Genomic DNA, 23,939 nt, shown 5'->3' on the forward strand with positions numbered 1-23,939 from the left:
TTAATTCACAATGCTTCCAAATTAACCACAAATTACGTAGCAAATACATCGGAATAATTTGTGTATATTTAGTTATACTAACGCCGACGACGAGTGACATGTTTATGTCTCATAGAAAATTGTATAGATGAGAGAGCAGTGCGATATTGTCACGAGAGGAATATCAGATTTGGCACACTCTCTATAATAATAAAACCCTTATCCGCACCCCAATGGTGCATAGGGCACTGCGTCATATTGTGGCAACCCACACATCGACTATGGCAACTCAAATCGAGTGAAATAGCGAGCTCCCTATACGAGGCCCGCAACGAACGGAAGCGAGCCCGTCACACTTCGTCGCCGCCCGTCCTCAGATCGACACGTACTTCAACTGTTCTCATATTAGAATCACGCGATTATTTTTAAGTATTTTCTTGATTGTAATTTGATAGAACTAAATAAATTTGTGTTAAAAAGTAATCCGCTTTCATCTTGCTTCCCTTCTGATAAATTAAAGTGGTATTCAACTAGAAACCATAATATAAACGCAGTGTTATCTTGATCGTTTACACATGAAGGAAAGGTGATCAGCCCTCCGCTTCAAGTACCAGTACAGGGTAATATCGAATAAATATAAGTGAAATCCACCTCCGTAGTGTAATGGTCAGCACGCTCGGCTACCGTTCTGGAGGACCCGGGTTCGATTCCCAGGGGGGGTAAGAACGACACTCTCTATACAAGATTTTATTAGTTTGTCTTTGATAAAGTTTTTATTTTTGACATCTCATCAAAGATGAAGATGAATGTGGAAGTCTGGACATTTATGGGGCCCAGACTTACATATTCTTCTTCATCTTTGATGAGATGTCAAAAAATAATATGAAAAATACTCCTATAATTGGAGATAATCCAGATATGTGAACAAGTATTTGGACACACTCAAAATGTTTGATAAAGTTGTTAAATGGACGTTTCACCTAGCTAAAACCATTTTTTTCTCTCTAGGAAAGAACGGATAATTAAAAAAATTATGAGGCGAATTTAATTGGTGATAGAAGCAGAGGAAGACCGAGGAAAACTTGGCATGATCAAGTATTTCAAATACTTGAAAGCGGTCAGGTCAGGAGTCGGAATAATGGGCGTATATATATGAGAAAATGCATGAATGTGGAAAGGGCGGAGATTGTGTGCAAAGACGGATTGGTGTGGCATTCTATTCTCTCTGCCTAGCCTGCGGTGAAGTGGCGTGATGGTTAGTTAGTTTTCTCTCTCTCTCTCTAACCCCTACCCGCACCCAATGGTGCATAGGGCACTGCATCGTATTGACGAAATGTTATCTTGATCGTTAATAATATGAAGGCAAGGTGATCACTCCTGCGGTTCAGGGACTAGTCCAGAGTAATATTAAATAAATATTAGAGAGTAAATTCGCTAAATTTATTCTCACCCCCCCCTGGGAATCGAACCTGGGACCTCCAGCACGGTAGCTAAACACGCTGACCATTACACCACGGAGGCGGACTTTAGTTTAAAAAAAGGATAGAAAATCAGTTCCCAACGTTTACCAGCACAAGGGCTGAGACGCTCCGGATAACTAAAACCGGATAAGCCCACTTCACAGTAGCGCACGAAGACGATTTGTATTTAGAAAAATAATAACTGGTTGTAACTGGTCGCCGGATAATAACACAGTCGTTCGTACGTGCGCGTCAAGTAAAAATAACACCGAACTACATACATATCGCTCACTCCTTTCAACAACGTCATATATAAAAAATCGTCAGTTTTCAGTTGTGCATGTTTTAGGAACGCCCAGAAAATGTACTATATCCCAGCAAAAGAGGCATATTTTTAACTTAATATTTACCCGCTACAGGGCAGAAAGTGTTGTTTTTGCATTTTGAAGAAAAGGTATTTTTTAATTTTTTTTTTTAAATATACTTAATAATTTTCAAATGGAGAAAAAACATTCAGGTTTTACCTAAAAAGATCTGTTGCGCAGTAAAAAAAGTTCAATAAGTGGTTTGATATTTATTTTTAATACATTGTATTATATTTTTAAACTTCGAAAAACGATCTCCTGAAAAATCAAGTTTTTTGATATATGACGTTGTTGAAAGGAGTGAGCGATATGTTATAATAGCACTGCTTGTAATAAATCGCTCTTCCGAGACCACATACTTCGTATGAAATAGAGAAACAGAAAAATGACAACAACAAGATTGAACTCATTCGGTATTACATATTCAATTCTTCTTCTATCTAACCTTTATCCGCACCCAATGGTGTATAGGGCACTGCATCGTATGGACGCAGTGTTATCCTGATCTTTACTTAGACGAAAGCAAGGTGATAATTCCTGCGCTTAAGGGGCCAGTCCAGGGTAATATTAAATAAATATAGGAGTGTAAAATCACTAATGTTTATTTTCACTAACCCCCCCCTGGGAATCGAACCAGGGACCTCCAGCACGGTAGCTAAACACGCTAACCATTACACCACGTGGGCGGACAAAAAATTATTAAGTGTTCAATTAGGTATTTTTCATAACAAAGAATAATGGTTTGGTGAAGAAATTCGTAATACTTCGTTCGTCAGTCAACGCAATGTGATTGAATGCGCAGTATTTGGTAAGCCCTTACCAAATACCTTTCCATACTAATAACGTATAAGTATTAAATACATAAAATGCATATTTGCTAATTTTCATTCAACATACTTTTCTCAACAGACAATGCATATTTATACATGAAGGGAATGTAGGAAGTCTTGGCTTGTGATCAGACATTGGCCGGGTTAAGTATGTAATCACTTTATGTAACGTTGGTCACTATGTCCGTTACTGAAAATTCATATTAGGTAAGGGGTTGTCTCCAGTGTTAGATTTTGATTTTCTTTGAGTAAGATATATTTTCATTCATTCATTCAAACCCTTATCCGCACCCCAATGGTGCATAGGGCACTGCATCACACAAATGCAGTGTTATCTTGATCGTTAACATACTAAGGGAAGGTGATCAGCCCTTCGCTTCAGGTACCAGTCCAGGGTAATATTGATTAAATATTAGAGTGAGAAAATCACATTTATTTATTTCCCCCCCCTGGGAATCGAACCCGGGACCTCCAGAATGGTAGGCGAGCGTGCTGACCATTACACTACGGAGGCGGACAAACAAAAATTTTTACCAAGTAAAATCTTAATGTTAAATGGATAGATTTTTACCACAAAGTAACTGCCGAATCAATTAATAAAATTACAGAAAGTTCTTCTGGGCAGTCTTTCTTGTTTATTGAAAGCATAACTTCTATGTATGAGGACACCATGAGGTTTCAGTTTTCAGATGCAGTGTGCGATATGTGGAAGACAAAGCCGCTTGTAGTTAAATACAAGCTGAGTGTATTTGTGAGTAGGAGTGGGCGTTTATTATTCAAAATAATTTAAAGTGAAAAGGGACTCGACACAGTTTAATTTCCTCCCGGGACGTCTCCCCCCGATGGCCTCCGAGTTGACCGGCGAGTCCTTGCGCGGACAATGGGTCGACCTAGAGCCGCGCGGACCCTCCCAAAGGATATTGCGTGACTCAATTGAGATGACAGTATCCGGTTAGGAGCCAAAATACCGCGCTAGGGGACGGAGGACTGGAATCATTCTACGTTCCACGTCAGGCCTAGCCAACATACGGGATGCGAGAAAATTCATGTAACTTGTCCACCCAAAACTGGCATGAAAAATAGGGACATAAGTGTTCTCCACTAGTCTTTATCTGTTGCTGATCTTAAACTGAAGGAGACACTGCCAGTAGTATATGGTTACTAGCCACTTCAACTCATGACACCAACACATGGGCTGCAAGCTGAGTCATGTCACTTCCACACAAAACTGTCATGAAAAATAGGGACATTAGTGTTCTCCACACGTCTCTATCTATCGCTGTTTTAAAGATGAAGTAGAAACTGCCAATAGTATGTATTCACTGGCTACTTCATCATATGACACCAACATATGGGCTGCGATCTAAATCTTGTAACTTCCACCCAAAACTGGCATGATAAAATAAGGACATTAGTGTTCTCCACTCGTCTCTCTGATGCTGTTCTTAAGCTGGAAGAGAAACTGCCAGTAGTGTATGGTTGCTGGATACTTCAACTAATGACACCAATAACATCCGCCCAAAAATAGCATGAAAAAAATAGGGACATTAGTGTTCTCCTCATTAATGTTAACTAGCCACTTCAACTCATGAGCCGCCTCTTTTTCTTTTACAGGAGCGTTGTCGACCACTATTTGCATTTCTATAATTCTTCTTCTCTGGTTTCAATCCTCTAATCTTCTCTTCCATTCTTCCCTGTCTTGTGCGGCTCTTTTGAAATGTGCATATGATGAGCAGCGCACGTCCACCAACAGGTCCTCCAGGTGCTCTCAGCGTGGGCGTCCCCTAGAGTTTGTCCCCTCGGTCATACCCTCCATTATGGCATGCAAGAGACCTTCTTGACGTATTACATGGCCGATCCATCTTGCACGCCTTTCCTGAGCAGGTGTCTTTCTCTTTTGATTCCTTGAAGAACTTCCTCATTCGTGATGTGATATTTCTATACTATTCAATGCTAATTTGTACTTCCAGTTTCCTAAGACTTTAAATTTTTAATACTTATATTTAATGCAGTGGTTCGAACCACTTTCTGACCTGTATACTCTTCGAAGCTTATTTTGCTACTTTTACTCCTCATTTTTTTTAATTAGGTGTTTTTCCAAAACTTATACTGTCTTCCATTATTCTCATTTCCTCACGTGACCCAAGGGATACGCGAACCTCTGGTTTGGAGCCGCTGACGTAGTATACCCGCTGTCAATAACAATATATAACGTTCGGTGTCAAGACATTAAATTACGTAAACAAATTTATTTTGTTGTCCATTCCTTGAAAGCCTTCCGGTTACCAAAACGGGATCAATATTTTCACTCGTTTTCAACGCACAGAGAAGTAGGGCAGTGTAACAATAAATATGGTAAATATAGCATTCTGATTTATGTATTATATTATAACTAATGGTGCTTCGGGCGAAGCTATTAAAAACTGAAGGCACAGACATTAAAACTATATTTTTTTACTAAAATGAAAAACGGAATTTGATGACGCTGATGCGTTTACGCATAACACGTAGATTCCAAATTATTATACATACGTAGAGTAAGGTAATTTAATATTTTAATATTTAAAAAATCCCCACTAAAAAGAAAGGAAATAAAAAAGGGAAGAAAAATACGGAATTCTGGGTGAAAAAGTGATCAGGGTCATAGGCTGGTTTATTGCCAATGACAGGTTTAACCAGCCTATGACAGGTCATGCGCCCTGTAAATACCAAGATTTCCATATTCTTCTTCATCTATGTTGAGATGTCAAAAATGTAAAAATTGTGGACACACTAAAAATGTTGTGAAAAGTATATTTTCTATTGTTATTTTAGACAGAGAAAAACTTGGCATGATCAAGTATTTCAAATACTAGGGCGTGGCCAGGTGAGGAGTCGGAAAAATCGTCGACAAAGTATGAGAAGAAGCATGAATGTGGAGGAGGCGAAGATTGTTTGCAAGAACAGAGTGCTGTGGCGTTCCATTCTCTATACCTACGAAGCGGGGTGATGATTAGTTATTTAATTTTTATTTCCTTTTGAACAAGGCGAAAATCTCAAAATATTAGTCAAACTAAATGGTAATCAAATATATAAACTACAATACAAATATTTAAACTACATAGTCACTTAGTCAAGCTGGAATAAAGAGTTATTATTATTATTATTATTATAGTTGTTATTTTATTCAACAATAAATAAATAAAAAAAACTACTTTATATGGTAAAAAATAAATGTACAGATTGATAAAGCTGTAAAAGCTTTTAATTTTTAAAATATCGAGAAAAAAATTCTAAATTAATGGATAATATGCCAAAATAAATATACAATATATTGTAGGTACGTAGTGTGGACCACACACATGTCGAACCAATATAGAAGACGCCTTGCGGTCTGAAATTTACATAACCGATCGCTTCGGGTATTATTATTAAAGTGGCAGGAAACCAGAAAAGTAGGAACTACATAGATCATTTGGAATACTGATTAAGAAACTGTATGAAATGATCGCCACAAATAGGCGGTGGGATATTATTTTCATATAATTTTTTGACATCTCATCAAAGATGAAGAAGAATATGGAAGTCTGGGTATTTACGGGGCTGACGACCGTCATAAGCTGGTGATCACTTTACACACGTGTAACATTCACCAATTCTACCCATTATTGACAACCACACTACTCAAATTCTTGGAAGTTCTATATATATATGAACCAATTTAGAAAACTTGTTCTTGAATCACTAGAACTTCACTAGAGACATCTATTGGTGAGATGTAAAGAAGCTTTTTATAAGGAAGAAACTCTTATATTAGTATGTGAAGTCCGAATCCTGGATTATAATCACACACTTGAGAAACGCCAGAAAATACCATTTTCATTTTTATTAATTAAGCTTATAATTTGACCAGATAATTTATTTACAACATTTTTAGTGTGTCCTAATACTTGTTCACAAAATCTGGATTATTAATAATCCAGATTTTGTGAACAAGTATTTGGACACACTCAAAATGTTGTAAAGGATATTATTTTAACCCAAACAGTTAAGGGGGAACTCGCAAACACAAAATTCAGAAAGCGATCGGCTGCGCGAGAAGCCAGACGCATCATCACGCACATTTAAAAAAATAATATATTGGATTTATTATTTTATTTGCAGAATATACATTGAAAAAATAATTTTATACTCTCCTATCCTTACCTTTCAATAACTCTTTTCTTTTAAAACCATATATTTATTCCAAAAAAAGTTATTTTTTCAATACAAAATCGTTGTTTAAAGACAAAATAAAAATAAAATAAATAATTTTAAAAAGAGAAATATTTGCGTTTTTATTATTTACACAAATATTTCAATGTCATACTATTTCTGTTAGCCTAAGCGTCTCATTATTAGAAATAGGTATCAAATTGTGGTAGAGTGGGTTCGAACCGAGAAACTCTGACTTAAGAGTCCGCGACACTAACCACGGGACCACAACCCGAAAAAATCTCAACGTCAAATGCTACTTGGATTTAAAGAAAATTAAGTTACGGGCTATTGATTATAATCTATCCCGTCTTTACAACATATTTGATAATAATTATCACATTGAACATGTAATTTTTATATTTTTGTATTTTAATTATGGGTTTCCAAAATACGATAAGTTTGAAGAAAGTGATCACTTTGTACGCTTATGTACACCTGGGGACGCCAGATTTACATCTTCCTTAAAATAAAATAAATAAAAACTATGGAAGTTTCATCTCAAGTTAAAACACTTACAATACAAAAAAAAATCTCAAGCTCATAAAGTTAGTTCATTTTTCTATTTTGATTGGATTGATTTCGTGGGGTTATTAACATTATTTGTTTTGTCCGCCTCCGTAGTGTAACGGTCAGCACGCTCGGCTACCGTTCTGGAGGTCCCGGGTTCGATTCCTAAGGGGGGTAAAATAAATATAAGTGATTTTTTCACTGTAATATTTATTCAAAATTACCATGGACTGGTACCTGAAGCGGAGGGCTGATCACCTTTCCTTCATGTATAAACGATCAAGATAACACTGCGTTTATATGACACAGTGCCCTATGCACCATTGGGGTGCAGATAAGGGTTTTATTATTATATTATTATTAACATTATACTGCGAACAAACGACATATTCACGTCCGCCCACAGAACGGTTGACATATTTATGTTCGGTATTAAATGAGACTCGCAGAATAAGAAGGGATGCAAAAATCAATTCGAAAAATTTACATAACAGATTGTTAAAACGTATTAACATAACATCGCCGCTGCCCGACTTAGCATTGAGCCTATCGTATCGATTTTATTTTAATATACGTTGCACTTGGGACAAGGTTTCATATCAAAATTGATATCGTTTGGTCATTGTTAAGGCGCAACACAAGGCAAGTCAGTGCTGACTCGTTTATGTGTCGTTTCTTTATTTTACAGAGCTACAGGAGTATTTTGAGTCTTATATTATAAAACTTTTTTTTACATGTAAAATGTAACTTGAAAACAAAGTTCTTGAAGTTCTATTGATTCAAGAACAATGTTTCAAAATTGGTTCATATATATATATCGTAGTCATACAGGAGAAAGTGACCAAGTGCACTTATTTACAAAAACGTGATGATTGACTATTTGATATCTTACTAGCTTAATATTGCCCTGGAAAAATCCCTAAGAATTTTAAACTTGGAAGTATACTATATCGACTTGTTGAAAATGACTAACTGCATTGATGTTTATTTTCTTGCCAAGCAAAAGTGACTTAAATGGCCCTCCTGAACATTTTACGTTTTGTTAGTTGGTCACTTTCTCCTGTACGACTACGATATAGAACTTCCAAGAATTTGAGTTGTGTGGTTGTCAATAATGGGTAGAATTGGTGAATGTTACACGTGTGTAAAGTGATCACTTAAACCAGGCTATGACGGTCGTCAGCCCCGTAAATTCCCAAACTTCCATATTCTTCTTCATCTTTGATGAGATGTCAAAAGAATAATATGAAAATAACTCCTGTAATTGGAGATAATCCAGATTTTGTGAACAAGTATTTGGACACACTCAAAATGTTGAAAACAAAAGTAAAATTTCGATACAAATGTGTGACAAAATTTCTGAAACATTTAAAAAAATATATTAATTAGTTGCCTTAGGAAATTCTCCTTGCCTATTTATATACAAAGATTTATAGCATATTTAGTTTATACGTCTTAAAAATGATAGTGGGTGTGTATAGTTCATGAGAAATGAATAAGGTTGATCGCTAAAAACAATACAAAAGGTACAATAATGCAAAATACACAATTATTTTTTGGCAGACAGCTCAATGATTTGTCTTATTCGCCTTGAATATGTGGCTTACGAAGATAGTTTTTAACTTACGATGTAAAAGTGTTGAGATTTGTCCGTGTGAGTTTTTACAATGGGAGTATCCGTTTAGTGTAATAATTTACAAAAAAAGTAATTAAATATTTTTAAAAATTTAAAAATAAGTTATATACATATGTACATAGTCCCCGAATCTGAAACATAATCTAGAAAGCACTGTACAAAACGTAACGTAATGTACGATAAGCTGTATAACATGTACTAAAAGATAAATCCTAATAGCGTCAAAAATCCAATAAAATTAAAAAAAAGCAATATGTTGGCAATATTTACTTCTTCAGCTTGCATGCGCTGCTGGATGTGGAGATCGCCTCTTTGGTTTCACAGCTCGCGTTGCGCAATGCTCTACAAAGTTCGCAAAGCCCACCCGACCCATTATCCCAGTTGGTCGCTAGTCAATGGCACGATTTCAGGGTCGCGCTGCCGCGTGTGCAAGGCGCGTGGCACATGGCTCTGGAGAGGCGCGCGGTTGCAGTGGCAGTCTGAGCGGCCGAGACATTCAAAGGGCACCAGAAACTCGTATATAGCTATATCACAACACAGACTTGTTCATTGACAACGAAACTGTCAAAGAAAGGAATATTGGCTCAGTAATATACGACCATATATTAGCTCCGGGCAATGGAGAGAAATATCTTCTTCTTTTTGTAGATCCTAGGGATCTTTTTGTGCCTCCGCATGTCGCTCTTGGGATGTTGACTCCCAGCTGTCTTTCCATCTTTTCGGAGGTCTGCCTGGGGGTCTGCGTCCTTCAGGGTTACCTTGAAGGGCGATACGTGGAAGTCTGTCTTCTGACATTCTGTTTATATGTTCCTTCCAGTATCGCCTTCGTTATCGTCCCCACCTCACGATATCCTCGTTGTTTAAAACGAAAGTTTGGATGAGGGAGAAGACCAAGGTAACAGATGTGGCTCAAAGAATCGCGGAACTAAAGTGGAACTGGGCAGGTCATGTGGCGCGTGTATCTGAGGATAGATGGACGAAAAAGGTGCTTGACTAGAGGCCTAGAACAGGGCGCAGAAACGTGGGTAAGCCCCAGACAAGATGGTCCGATGACATTTAAAAAAGTGGCGGACCTGCACTGGAAGAGAATCGCGTCCAACAGAGAACTTTGGAAGTCCACCAGGTAGGACTTTGTTCAATACTGGACACAAGAAGAAGGCAAGAAAGTAAGTAATCAAGTAATGTACGACCTTCTTCTGCGCGTATCATGTCAGGTCCCTCTGACGTCAACTATCACTTGAGAGTAATTGTTCTTGTCTCGGAGCTCTAAACAGCGCCTCGACGATCCTAATCCCCATCCGATCTCGCATATTCCGGAGCCAGATCTGTCTTCTGCTCACACCTCGTCAACCTTTTATTTTGTCTTTTATGATAAGATGCAATAGCTCGTACTTCTCCTCTTAGCACATGCCCCAGACATGCCACCTGCCGGACATTGATATCAGTGAGCAACTGTCTCCCTCCTCTTGCTCTATGGAGCACATTTGGTTGCCATATCGGTCCATAGAATGCGTACCATTCTACGATTTAGCCACATTTCGAATGGCTCTAATCGGTTCTAAGCGCTGATCTTCAGGGTCCACGATTCCGTATATAAGAACTGGCCAAACATAACAGCTAACCATTCTTTACCGAAGTTTCCAACCGCAATCGGTGTTTATTTTACCTTTGATCGACCTTACATCTATACTTCGCAAATAAGTATGACGTGGTGAAACCACGTTTATCCTTTCAGGCTGGCTAAAAAAATCAATCATCAATCCATTTAATTAATTAGTCTTAGGTACATCTTTTTCTTTGCGCGCAAATGTGTTTTATGGCTCCGACCTTTTATTATTTACCTGTCATAAAACTAAAATGTATTAAAAGGTTTGAATCATAAAAAACTGTCGCCAACCCGCTCGCCTTTGTAAAGAGATTAAAGATATGTATTTCTTCTTATTATTTATTATCATAGTAAAAGCATTTGTTTATGATATAGCGCAAATAAAATTAAGTTTGATAATTGAAATGTCTAGACGTTAAAAATTTTGGGGGTGGAAACAAGCGAACCGTCAGCCAATGAGAAATGGTTTCGAGGGCGTGATCTTCAAGGAGAGAAACCGAATATAACGGGAAGAAATCAGTGGGATCGATCACTTGGAAGCCAGGACTTGGAAGCCAACAATTGGAAGGATCAGTTGGAAGGGATCCATCGGATCAGAGAAGACCGACCAGTCGGACTGGTCGGAATAGTCAATTGGAAGAGATTTTCGGGAAATCAGTGGGATCGAGGACTTGGAAGTCGGGGACTTGGAAGCCGGCAGTTGGTCGGAATAGCGACTTGGAAGCCAACAATTGGAAGGATCAGTTGGAGGGAGTAAGTCGTAAGAGGAGATCGACCAGTCGGACGGCTGGTCAGTCAGAAGACACAGAGAAGAAGAAGAGTTGGAAGGAGCATTCGGGAAATATGTGGGATCGAGGAGTTGTAAGCATGCAGTCGGGAGAGATCAGGGGGATCGAGCAGTCGGGAGAAATCAGTTAGAAGGAGCATACCTACACCAGGTTTTAAGACTTAAGTGAGGAGAAGAGCGGGAGCTCTACACAGGGAGAAAGAAGATAGAAACAAAGGGAGTTACTCATCCGGAGTATCCCACGCAGAAAACGCTGCGAGAAAAGCAGACTCACGCCGGGTCATAAGCCTCAAATTAAGAGCTGAAGCTCTACTAGGAGAAGAAGAAGATAAGAAGCAAGAATCATCGCACGGCGGCCCGTCATAAGAAGAACCTCATCCCAGCATCCAACGGCGCAGCTTTTTCACAAAGGATCACGGCCACCCCAGCATCACGGCGCATCTTTTTCACCAAAGGTTAGAATAAGTTTAATTTAAGATAGGATTAATTAATTTTAAGCTAATTTAAGATAGCAGATAAGATTAGTTTAAGTTAAAGTCGCTTTCGTATAATTGTTATATTTTTAATTAAATTAATTTAAGTATGTTTTTTGTGCAGAATTTTCTTTCATCTCCCTACCCCTCCTTCTAATATTCCCAAGGTATATCAGCTTGATAAGGTGGGCGACGTCAAGTATAATAATTAAGGTCTTATGATTAAGCGTGGCGGTGAACACGATCGGCATAGGTTTTCTATTAAAACGGAAAGTTTAGTATTTTTTTTGTCGACGGGTGAGATGCGATGCCGAAAAAAAAATAACTAAGCTTCCTTTACCGGAAATATGTCGGGAAGTTATTCTAACCCGCCGTGTGATCTCTCAGCTAATTCGGCATTTGGCTACCTTCCCATAGGCGTCAAGTTTACATTTTGTTTTCTGCGACAATTTTTGACGTGAAGATGTCACGTGCGCATAACTACTGTTGCATATATTTTGTAAACAATAAAAATATACTCGCATCACTATGTATTGCTTTCAAGATATTATTTCCTACGCATGTCGGGAACAAAAAGCTAATCATCACGGTGCTTCGCCGCAGGGAGTATAGAATGCCACACCACTCTGCATTAACAGATATTCTTCGCCTCATCCGCATTCACGTAATTCCTTATACATACCCGTCCAGTATTCTGACTACTGGGCCTATTATTATAAATATTAAATTTTCTATTTATTTCTATCTATTAAATTATTTGCCGATTTCTTTGAAATTTTGTCATTACGTGGCATTAAAATAATCGGGTATTTACAATATATGCTCCTTTCTTACTTTTCCATTTAACCAGACTGAGCCACAGCAAAACCTGGCCAGGTAGAGCTAGTTATTAGTAAAAATCCTTCACACAATTTCTATTTACACTATTTTTTGTACAGGTATTTTTGTATTTATTTATATATACTTCATTTTTATTTATTTATAATTTTTTATGCATATGAATTTCCTTGGGATAACAAAAGAGGCGTCGGTAGACCCCAAAAGAGACGGTCCGACGACATAAGCCGCTTGTGCACTACACGGAATTTTACAGTCCGGTTTTGAAAAATAAAAGCGACTACGACAGTTTAGCGTGATCGAATTTACGCGCAACGTGTTTGCGCACCGATCAAGAGCACCGATCCGAAGAAAGATAGACAAAAGCACAAGCCAATCCAAGCCAATCATCCGTTTTATATGCTAACTGGCGTGTCCGACGGTAAAATTCCGTGTAATTCCGCGTAGTGCACAAACGCCCATAGTCGCTGTGGAGGGTAAAAACTAGCTGCAAGCAGCAACCAACCGAGGGAAATGAAAAGAAAGGGAAGAGGCTTATATCCAGCAGTGGAGGACAGAGGACTCATGAAGAAGAAGAAGAAGAAGATAAATTATTGCTTCTGTCTAAATAGGTTTACCCGTTCCGAGAGACTTATAATTTTTTTTACGCTATATAAATAATATACGCTTTATAAAAATATATATAAATAAAGAGTCAGTCGTTTTTCAATTTTGATTAATAATAACGAAAAATTTAATCGATACCATTTCCATTTCTGATCCTAACCGAACTCGAGGGATTAATCTCCTACTAAACCAAATCCATAAATCATTCCGTTAATTTATGAAAGCGATCTGAAATACACGTACCGAATTTCAGGGAAACGTTTTATTACTCGGTTTAACTGCGTACGGGAGGTTTTGAGTTTTAGGAGCTTCGCGACTAGATGTTTGATCGCGATAAATTTCAAACGTTTCAAAGAAAATATTTATAATATAAAACAGAGTCGGGAGAAAACATGAAGCGTAGTTACAACTTTGAAATCACGTAAAACAGACATTATGCATAAAATGTGTGGAAATTTACATAATTCTGTATCAAACACATAAAAGAATTTCTATAAGCTAAAAACGGATATTTGCAAATAAATGTAAACAAAAGAAACACGACACATGAACTTACTTAACCTTTAATAACTAAACATTCGTCTGGCGGACTACGCAATTAAAAACGTGAAACTTATCAAAAGTACTTATTAAAAATATGAACCGGTTACATGGCACTTACGTTTGGTTTATTAGGAATGAATGTAAGAGACATTTAACAATAAATGACGATTTTGCACAGCTACTACATATGCCAATATTGTGCGATCCACAAATGGCATTGTATTTTCAAATATAGTTTAGTTATCTAGGGTTACATTGTATATTTTAAGGCCTAGATCTCAAACGTCTCAAGCGTTCAAATCGCAATGCGCTTAGCCGCGCTCAGGGCTGGACGTGTGCTCACGCTGATTTTTTTCTTTATAATGTATATTGGATATATATATATATATATATATATATATATATATATATATATATATATATATATATATGTGTATATATATATATTTTATATATATATATATATATATATATATATATATATATATATATATATATATATATATATATATATATATATATATATTTTTTTAATGTAAGTATAGAAAATTTTTTTAACTCCCTACCTTTCATAAACTCGTTTTTTTTCAAAACCATATCGCTCACTCCTTTCAAGAACGTCATAAAAAAAAATTGATTTTTCAGGAGAACGTTTTTAAAGTTTCAAAATATAACACAATCTATTGAAAAAATTGTCAAGCCACCTATTGAACTTTTCACTCAGCAACAGATCTTTTTAGGTAAAACCTGAAGGTTTTTTTCTCCATTTGAAAAATGTTTAATATATTTACAAAAATAATTCAACGATACCTTTTCTTCAAAATGCAAACATTTTCTGCTCTGTAGCGGGTAAATATTGAGTTAAAAATATGCCTTTTTTTGCTGGGACATTTTCTGGGCATTCCGAAAACATGCACAACTGAAAATTTACGATTTTTGATTTATGACGTTCTTGACAGGAGTGAGCGATATATGTGATTATTTCGAAGAAAAGTTAATTTATTCAATTCAAAAACGGTGTTTTGAGAACAAAATCAAGTACGTAAAATGTTATCTGGATTCAGAGAAAATTAAGTTGCGACTTATCGAATACTGGGTCTTAAGAAATCACTCGAAGTGGATTATGTGAATTCGATGCATGTGAATTCGATCATTCAATATAGGTAGGTATTTTTTTATTATTTCAAATAAACATGTTCACGAGATGGGAGTCGATGTCATAAACAACCTCGCGGTTCCCTGAAAATCGTGGAAAAATTGTGTGTGATATTGATAAAATTTACGAGGAAACTTTTACGACAGCGGCGCGGCCGTCCATTCCCTGTAGGAAACGAAGTAGGAACCTCCCATACGTTATAGGAACCCATAAGTTGTAGGAAACTCCTATCTGTTGAAATAAAACGGAAGCATTCACTGGATCCCACCCTCACTTGAAGAAGAAAATAGATCTTCAACTATGTCAAGAAGTCAAAATGTAAAAAAGTGGAGATACCCCGATTTGTGAACAAGGATTTGGACACGCCCAAAACGTCGTGAATAAAATAACTTGGTCAAATTATAAGCTTCATAAAAATTTCAAATCATGTTTTCAGGCGTCTCCCAGTATGTACAATAATTCGGCAAGGATCTCGCATATGTTAAAAAATAAAAGGGTCTCCGCTTAATAGAAAGCTTACTCAAACCAACCATAGATACTGTCGCGAACTCACACATGAAACGACGTGTGAATTATATGATAGCACTGCATTTGATCAATGCAGAGTAAACTTGATCACTTTTTACACAAAGGCAAGATTTATTTATTATTATTTCGTGCTGCCAGCGTAACCCCAATAACAATGAAATGATTAACAAATAAATATTTTACCTGTCTTTCAATAAAATATAATTATTGCTATTTATAATAATATTAGTAGGAGCCCAAACCATTAAATTACAGATTAAACTCATGGCAAATCAACTACTGCTAGAGACATCTGTTGGGAAAAATGTTAACATGAAAAGCACCATAAATATAATAGTATGTGCGAATTAATATAAAACACAGCTGCATTATGTCAGAGTGATCTAAAAAAAGGTTCAAACACTTTAAAAAAGGAAAATTTATATCAAAAATGATTTTATAAAACCAATGCTTAAATATTTGAAATTACATGTTTTTACCATTGACTTGCAATGCGTGTATTTTGTGTAGCTATATTAAATTTTTAAATTAAATGGATTTAATAAGAAGATCCAAACATGGTGTCTATTGGCTGATGATTACCAGTCAGAGGGTGTCCGGGGTCAGTGTTAAAAATGTACTAAAACCAAACTGACTTCAACTCTTGACTATTCCTAATCTCAAACTAACTGTGCAAAATCGGTTAAATTTTATATTTTAGTCATTATGAAATCACTCGCGGTAGAATTTGCAACTTATTGTGTTACGTTTCTATGGTTGCCAACAGGTCAACAGGTGAAACCCGTATGGATTTAAAAACAACCCTCATAATGCAAGAAATTAATAATGATAAGTAGGCATTCATTATTTATGGTTTCAATGCGTTGCCGTTGAAAATGAGTAAAAAGCTTATCTTAGCACATTGTTTGCGGGCAGTTTTTTCATCAAAGCCGACCCTAATTATACCGAAACAGTCTGCAGCCCGACCCTCAGTAAACTAATCACAAGTAACCGCAAACCCAATTCCGATCTGTATAAGGTTTTTTGGCGTCTCTCGCGCTCTACCAAAAGTAAGAAAATAGAAGGCTTATAAGCGTATCCTACTCTTTAACAACAGTTTGTAAAAGACGCTTTTAAGCATTTCTCGCAAACAATGTGTTAAGGTGGAGACTGACTGGAGCATTTCATCGTAACGTAACACATTACGATGTGAGCATTCACATAGTCAGTTCAGCGAGCGAAGCGCTCCATCCATAGTTTCGGATGCTCGCTGATGCTCGCCGTGAGCGATGTTACGACGAAATGCTCTGGTCAGTCTCCACCTTTAAGTATGTCATTGAAAGAGATGGAGTGTTGACGTTAATTTTAGAAGGACCAGATTATAATTTAAACATTAACAGACAGGTTTCTGAATAGCCCCAATAAAATAAATGTTATGACAAAGTCAAAGACGTACAACATATAATATAAAAGTCACACTGAATGACAACAATGGACGATGCACTAATACAAATGTTTATACCGAGGTAAATATAAACCATTTGCATTCATGATTGGACGCGGTTTGCATGCGCATGCAGGTGTAATAAAATTTAAACAAGGTACATTTTGCGCGATCACCATATTATGGAAAGATCAAGGGCACACATCCAAATGATAAAAAATCAAAATATTATTCTATCACTCATTTGTAAAGACGTCTAATTTGTATGGTCACAACCATGTAGTTGTAATAATTAATAAAACAAGGGTATAATTATGTTAAGACATTCATACCACCTACAAAATGGCACATTATTTCAACAAAAAAAATAACACACCTATTAAAGCAACAACAACAAACACTTTTTGGCAAAAACATAAGAACTAAAAAAAAAAGTAATTTTCATGTCCCTATCCAGTAGTAATTTTCCTGTTCCAATACAAAATCGACATGACACCACTAAATTGGTTGATATAAACCCTAGGTTTTCAATATGGGTGATAAAGCCACCTTTTGAGCATTTGAGACATTCAGGGGGCAGTGTAAAGTGTAATTACATGTTTAAATATAATTATGGCTATAGCTGTTTCAGATTCGGAACAGATGGAGAGTGAAAATAATTGGGGGAGGGGTTCTAGAAAAAAAAAACATTCTCAAAGAGGGCAAAATAAGGTTGAGAACCTGAAATGATATAAATTAAACATCACATTTCTCCGCAGGGGTCAGGTATACAGGATAGAATGCTAAACAACTCTTTCTTTCCCTACATTCTTCACATCTTCCACATTCATACATTCCTCATATCGCTCACTCCTTTCAAGAACGTCATAAATCAAAAATCGACAATTTTCAGTTGTACATGTTTTCGGAATGCCCAAAAAATGAACTTTATCCTAGCAAAAGAGGCATATTTTTAACTTAATATTTACCCCCTACAGGGCAGAGAGTGTTGTTTTTGTATTTCGAAGAAAAGGTATTGTTTAATTATTTTTTTTAATATACTAAATATTTTTCAAATGAAAAAAAACCTTCAGGTTTTACCTAAAAGATCTTTTGCACATTTAAAAGTTCAATAAGTGGCTTGAAATGTATTTTTAATACATTGTATTATAATTTTAAACTTTAAAAACGTTCTCCTGAAAAATCAAGTTTTTTGATTTATGACGTTCTTGAAAGGAGTGGGCGATATGTGAACACCGATTGTTCTGACTTCTGACCTACTTCCAGCCACATTTGCATCGAAAAACCAAACAACACCCCGTTACTTAGTCAATCGCTTCACGTGCCTAAACATATCTTTCTTAAATTTATAATTGTTCTGTATTTCACCATTTGAATACATGCATCCATTTTAAATGCATTCAATCTATTTTCATCTTAATTTTGTGTAATATATCGGCAAATAAAAAAGTGAAATTTGCCATTAAAATCTCAATCGAAAAGTGTAACGTTAACTGAAAGAAAGTCTGATAATAATAACAGGAAAAAGATAAACTTTAATACCAAAAATATCTTATTTCTTATGATAATAATTGTGGTATATTATTAATGAAGCAAATCACACAGTCTTTATTTACGATATAACTGAATATAAAATTTCATTCTGTTTATATTTTACACAGTAAGTAATGTGAAAGGAATTCATGTGCATACTGGTGTTGTTATTTAGATAATGAATATATGCGTAATTCGATACAGATACTTGTTTTAAATGAGCAATAGTCAATATTGAATTGTGAGATGTGAATTAAATACGTGTGTAATATTAATTTAGAATAAGACAAATATGCATGCCGATATCATAACATTACTTTCTCAATTTAGTAAAATTGATTTCAAACATGTTTAGATATTTTAAGTGCGCCTATAACAGATACTATTAAAGATGTATAAAAATTATAAATATCATCTAGTTATATCAATTGTTATTTTAATAATAATTTTGGATAATTTATATGGCAGCATTTTTGTAAAATACTATCTCGACAGCTCTTTGCCGTGATATTGTACGATACATTGTTTATTCTTGAAATAAAAACAATAAGAGTTCAGTAGAAGATTAACTTTACTTTGGGTACAGCGTCAGATTGCTTCGTCAAATATGTCGCATCTGAAACATCTGACTGAGGTCCCTTTGGATCGCAAAGATATTTAAAACAAATTTCAAAATATAGCAACGAAGATAGTTTATATTCTAAATAATTTAAAAACATAAGATTTTTACCAGCAAAACTAAAGATTTTTTTCACTTAAACATAGGCTCGAGTTGTTTTTCAAAATATTTTGTATCAATTTAAAAAAAAAATTGAATGTCTGTTTTTTTGTGGAGTGGATAAAAACGTAACAGGCAGCTAGAATAACGCCAATCAATCCATGCAGTTGGTGATTTATAAATCAAATAATAGCTGGATTGAAATTGAGCAAGGTAAAGTTACGTTGCATTGTTATCTGGTTCATTCCAGTCCATTCCTCATCGTGACATATAGTTGATCTTGGTCACAACAAACAAAGGGAAAAGATTAACAATTTCTTTGTTTTATCATACAGTGAGTAATGGTATAATATACTTACGATCATAACCAACTTTAATTTCAAATTGAAAGTCCCTTAACTATTTTTTTTTAGATTGGAATTGCATTTATTATTTACCTTGTTTATAATGTACAAGGTTTATAGATCATTTAGTGGATTTTTGTTTCTTCTAGCTAATTAAATATGTTTTTATTTTAATCAATCCCTTAACTACTACAACAAAAATACATATCGAAAACAATTGCAATACATAAACTAACATATCACGCCTGGTGATATTGTTAAAACTCAGTTCGGTAAAAAATATTTTAAAATAAACAATACACTTCGACAAACTTATCTGTAGAACTTTATAGCTGGAACTAAAGAATGTAATAATTTTGCAATCAACATCGGTTTTAAAATACACAAAAAATGGCAACAGTCACGCCCCTACCAATTCAGTAACTGCAATTCTATAGTTTATCGAGGTAAAATTCCAATTCAGATAGTACTAAAAACCACTTATTTTTTTCATCATAGTTCTAATCTTTATTTTTGCCAATAATTAGCTTGCTATGTGAATAACTTACGATGTTCTTGGTACCAGGGGCATGCATAACATACTAGCAGAAAACCAGTGCGTATCCTAACTTACCCACGTGACATAAAAAAACGCAACCAGTACCTACCCTACCTTACTAAGTAGTACCTAGCTTACCTTACTATCTACCTCTACTGCTTACCATAATTAATTTTATGTGCACGTCACTGCTTGGTACAACTTACTTTCCTAAACTGACTAAAAAAGGGGAAAAACCTGACAATAAAAACAGAGCAAACAAAAATAAATTTAATGATGCTTGTGCTAAGAATATATTTGATGGCGGAATTACCTATTTAAGTGCTTAAAAAACGACAATTGCTGATCATAAGTCAAAGTGATGTGTAGAAACACACACAATACATTCCCATGCACAGAGTACCTTTGTTATAGCGACCTTAGTAATAATGATAACTAAGTCGTAACGTCATATTCACATTAGTATGCAAAAGTCAGCTATTTGTCACTGGGCACATTAACACACATCGGGTATAATATAATAGCATAATATTTAGCAAAATGAAAGAAACCAATACATAAAAAATTGTTTTTTTTAAAAGTAATTTCAAAGTTTTTAAAAACATCCTTAAGTAACTTGGAGTTTAGCTGTATTTTATTCATGAGAATGGGATAATCCATTACAATTCAAACTTTGGACCCAAGGAATGCATCAATCTCTTCTAACATGTGTGATATTTTGTTACAAAGTCATAAATTATAATGACAATAATATCCCTTCAATAACAGTATAACCATGTTTCACTACATTATGCAATATTTTTATTATGAGCGAAGGTATTGTAAACAATTAGGTTTTTTAAGTAAATCGATTAAGATCAGATATCGTATTTTAATTTAATGGATATCTCAACAGAGAAGTGCAATATGATATCATGACGTACGGGATTGAAAGTAGAGCGGACACCGTTGGGACAAAAAAACACGATTAGAGTGTTGGAAATGAGGACTCTAAGAAGCATATCAGGCAAGAGTCTTCGTGATAGAATAAGAAACACCAGTACCGCCACCCGCTAATGGTAGACGACTCCGGGCAGACCAAAGAGATGGGTCGATAGCCGGGAATCAACATCGCAGGAGGCTAATCCCTCGTAAAAACAGGCCACAAGGCCTACAACAAGATGAAGAAGAAGAAGAACAGAGAAGTTTGTGGATTTGTGGGGCTAACAGCTTATCATTGGCTGGATTTAATGGTCACTTTATACACTGCGTACTCTTTACCATTCTACCTGTAACAACCGTATTACTACATGTTTGCAAGTCAATGGGAATTTTTCACACTTTCACATACAACTTGAAGAGCTGAAACCTGCATTTATGGATGTGAGATTCATTCCAAATTACTTCACATACTGTAACATCCCATAATATTTTTCAATTGACAGGCGCCGTGGCGTAGTTGGGTAGATGCCCGACTGTGAAACTGGCGTCGCGGGTACGATTCCCGCCAATTGCAAAATGAATTCAACAAACATTTATTTTCAATTAGTCTGGGTGTTTACGATGTATTTTGCACATTAACCTTCCCTTTCCTGACTATCCTACCTGCAGACAAGCATCTAAAATAGACGCTTTGCGGGTTATTCCTTTAATTTAAAAAGATATATAAAGATGTATAAAGGTTGTAAAAATTATTTGAAAAAAAAAACAGAATTACTTATGACATTTATCTTTTATGATATATATTTAATTAATGCAATAGCACCAGAACATTACAAACCCATGATATACGTAGATAAGTAATCAATCAATTATGTCATTTAATGCAGTTTGTATTTACAGATTGTTAGTAATAAAGCCGTGTTTATCTTACTATTGGAAATTCTAATCTATCCTTTTCAAGAAAAACATTGTTAGCGTCCGTTAAATGTTGTTTTGTTTTAGTAAATTTACTCAAAATAAATACATCGCTAACTCCTTTCAAGAGCGTCATAAATCAAAAATCGAAAATTTTCAGTTGTGCATGTTTTCAGAATGCCCAGAAAATGTACTATATCCCAGCAAAAAAGGCATATTTTTAACTTAATATTTACACGCTACAGGGCAGAAAGTGTTGTTTTTGCATTTTGAATAAAAAGGTGTTGTTTAATTATTTTTTTAAATATCCTACTAAATATTTTTCAAATGGAGAAAAAACCTTGAGGTTTTACCTAAAAAGATCTGTTGCACAGTAAAAAGTTCAATAAGTGGCTTGATATTTATTTTTAATACATTGTATTATATTTTTACACTTTAAAAACATTCTGAAAAATCAAGTTTTTTATTTATGACGTTCTTGAAAGGATTGAGCGACATATGATCTGGAAAAACTATACACTTTGGATTGAGTCGAATTTTACACTTCGAGTGTCCTGAGATCACTCCAAAGTGTGTGATTTGTTTCAGATCATGCGTATATTAATTTCAAGCAGATTTACTCAAACAACCTAGATTAGGAATATCACTTCATTCATCATTCTCGATGGGATAAATAATATGGTTCAAACAGTGTTAGTGACATATAATGATAAATCAAAAAAAAAAAAAATTTAATATGAAAGCTCTTCAGATATCTCATTGCCCCCAAACGATTAAATTATATACATAGCCATTTGAGCGAAATTCGATAAAATGATGTCATAAATAAACACCTGTCAAAATAATTGTGTATACCTAGTACATTATTTCATTTCAGAAGAGTTAATAAAAAAAACTATACATTAGCATAAGAAAATACAGTTACATGTTGGCTACATATATGAATAATGTGAGGTACTAATGATACATCTGAATATCGCTAAACAAAATGTAGAAACTCACCTCAGACTCATTCTCAGCTTTGTTTTTGTCAGGTTTACTTTTCATGGTTTCCTAAAAACAAATCAATAAAAATATGAAAAACACCTTGTTTCACGATAACATTGAATAATCTGACATGTTTATATTATAGTCGTTTAACGGCGAAAGATGTTTTGCAGAGCTCTCCACACTGACATGGCAACGAATGACTTATGTTACACCCCTGTATAAACGCCGACAGTCGAGTGCGAAAAGGTGCACGAGGGTCGTGAAACTCTGTCATAAAATATCAGCAATGGCTTATTTAATAATCCAACTATTCTTTTTGCACAATTTAATCTCACCTTTTTAGGCATAACTCCAAAATTCCACAAGCAAAAACTAGGGTTAAACAACACACCTGACTTTTTAATACAGATTTATAACACTGATTGTTGATTGGTGGAAAAAGTCACGTGACTTTTAAAGAATTGTGACGTTTAAAAAGAATGATACCGGCTTTATCGACGGAACCGTGGCCTTGAACTCTGAAATCCCAAATATGTTGGGTTGTGTATTTAGCTACCTATTCATAAAAAAGTAGTTTATGTATGCCATTATGTAAAAAAAATAATTAGGACAAAAGATAAAAAGATAAAAATAAATTTTGTATATTTAGAATCTTAGGCGTGCGGTGGTTTGACTTTGTGAGGAATGAAGAGATAAGACGAAGGACGCAGCAAATCTTGGTTACAACTTTCATCAAGAAAAGGCGATTCAGTTGGCTTTTCCATGTACTCGGCATGCCTCCTGAGAGCCTTAATCAAGGTTGCCTCTTTTACAAGGCATCGGGTTCGCGCGACCCAGGACGACCATTGCTTACCATTCGTCGGCAGTTCTCGTCAGAACTTTGGGACGTGGATATGACTTGGGAGGACACAAGGGAGCTGGCAGCCGACAGAAAAGCCTGGAGACAGTTTGTGGACTCCATATGCTCCACCTATGGAGCGGATATGGTTTAATATAATTATCACAAAT

At 35.5% G+C, this 23,939-nt stretch overlaps 2 protein-coding genes across 2 annotated transcripts in view; one reads left to right on the plus strand and one right to left on the minus strand.

Moving 5' to 3' along the window:
• Positions 1–23,358, minus strand: part of LOC148310227 (serine/threonine-protein phosphatase 2A 56 kDa regulatory subunit gamma isoform-like) — a 114,372-nt gene extending 91,014 nt beyond the window's left edge. The window contains exons 1-2 of the mRNA XM_088258857.1: positions 23,267–23,358; positions 22,944–22,994 (exon numbers count right to left, since the gene is read on the minus strand). Coding sequence (XP_088114983.1) covers positions 22,944–22,994; positions 23,267–23,278 — 63 coding nt within the window. The 5' untranslated portion in view covers positions 23,279–23,358. The remainder of the gene's footprint in view (positions 1–22,943; positions 22,995–23,266) is intronic.
• LOC148310225 (iron-sulfur cluster assembly 2 homolog, mitochondrial) overlaps positions 1–23,939 on the plus strand; it is a 221,700-nt gene that overhangs the window by 109,261 nt on the left and 88,500 nt on the right. The window lies entirely within an intron of this gene.

This window comes from Brachycentrus maculatus, unplaced genomic scaffold (genome assembly GCF_059751285.1).
Source record: "Brachycentrus maculatus isolate JH-2025_06_01 unplaced genomic scaffold, ASM5975128v1 h1tg000104l, whole genome shotgun sequence".
NCBI lineage: Eukaryota > Metazoa > Arthropoda > Insecta > Trichoptera > Brachycentridae > Brachycentrus > Brachycentrus maculatus.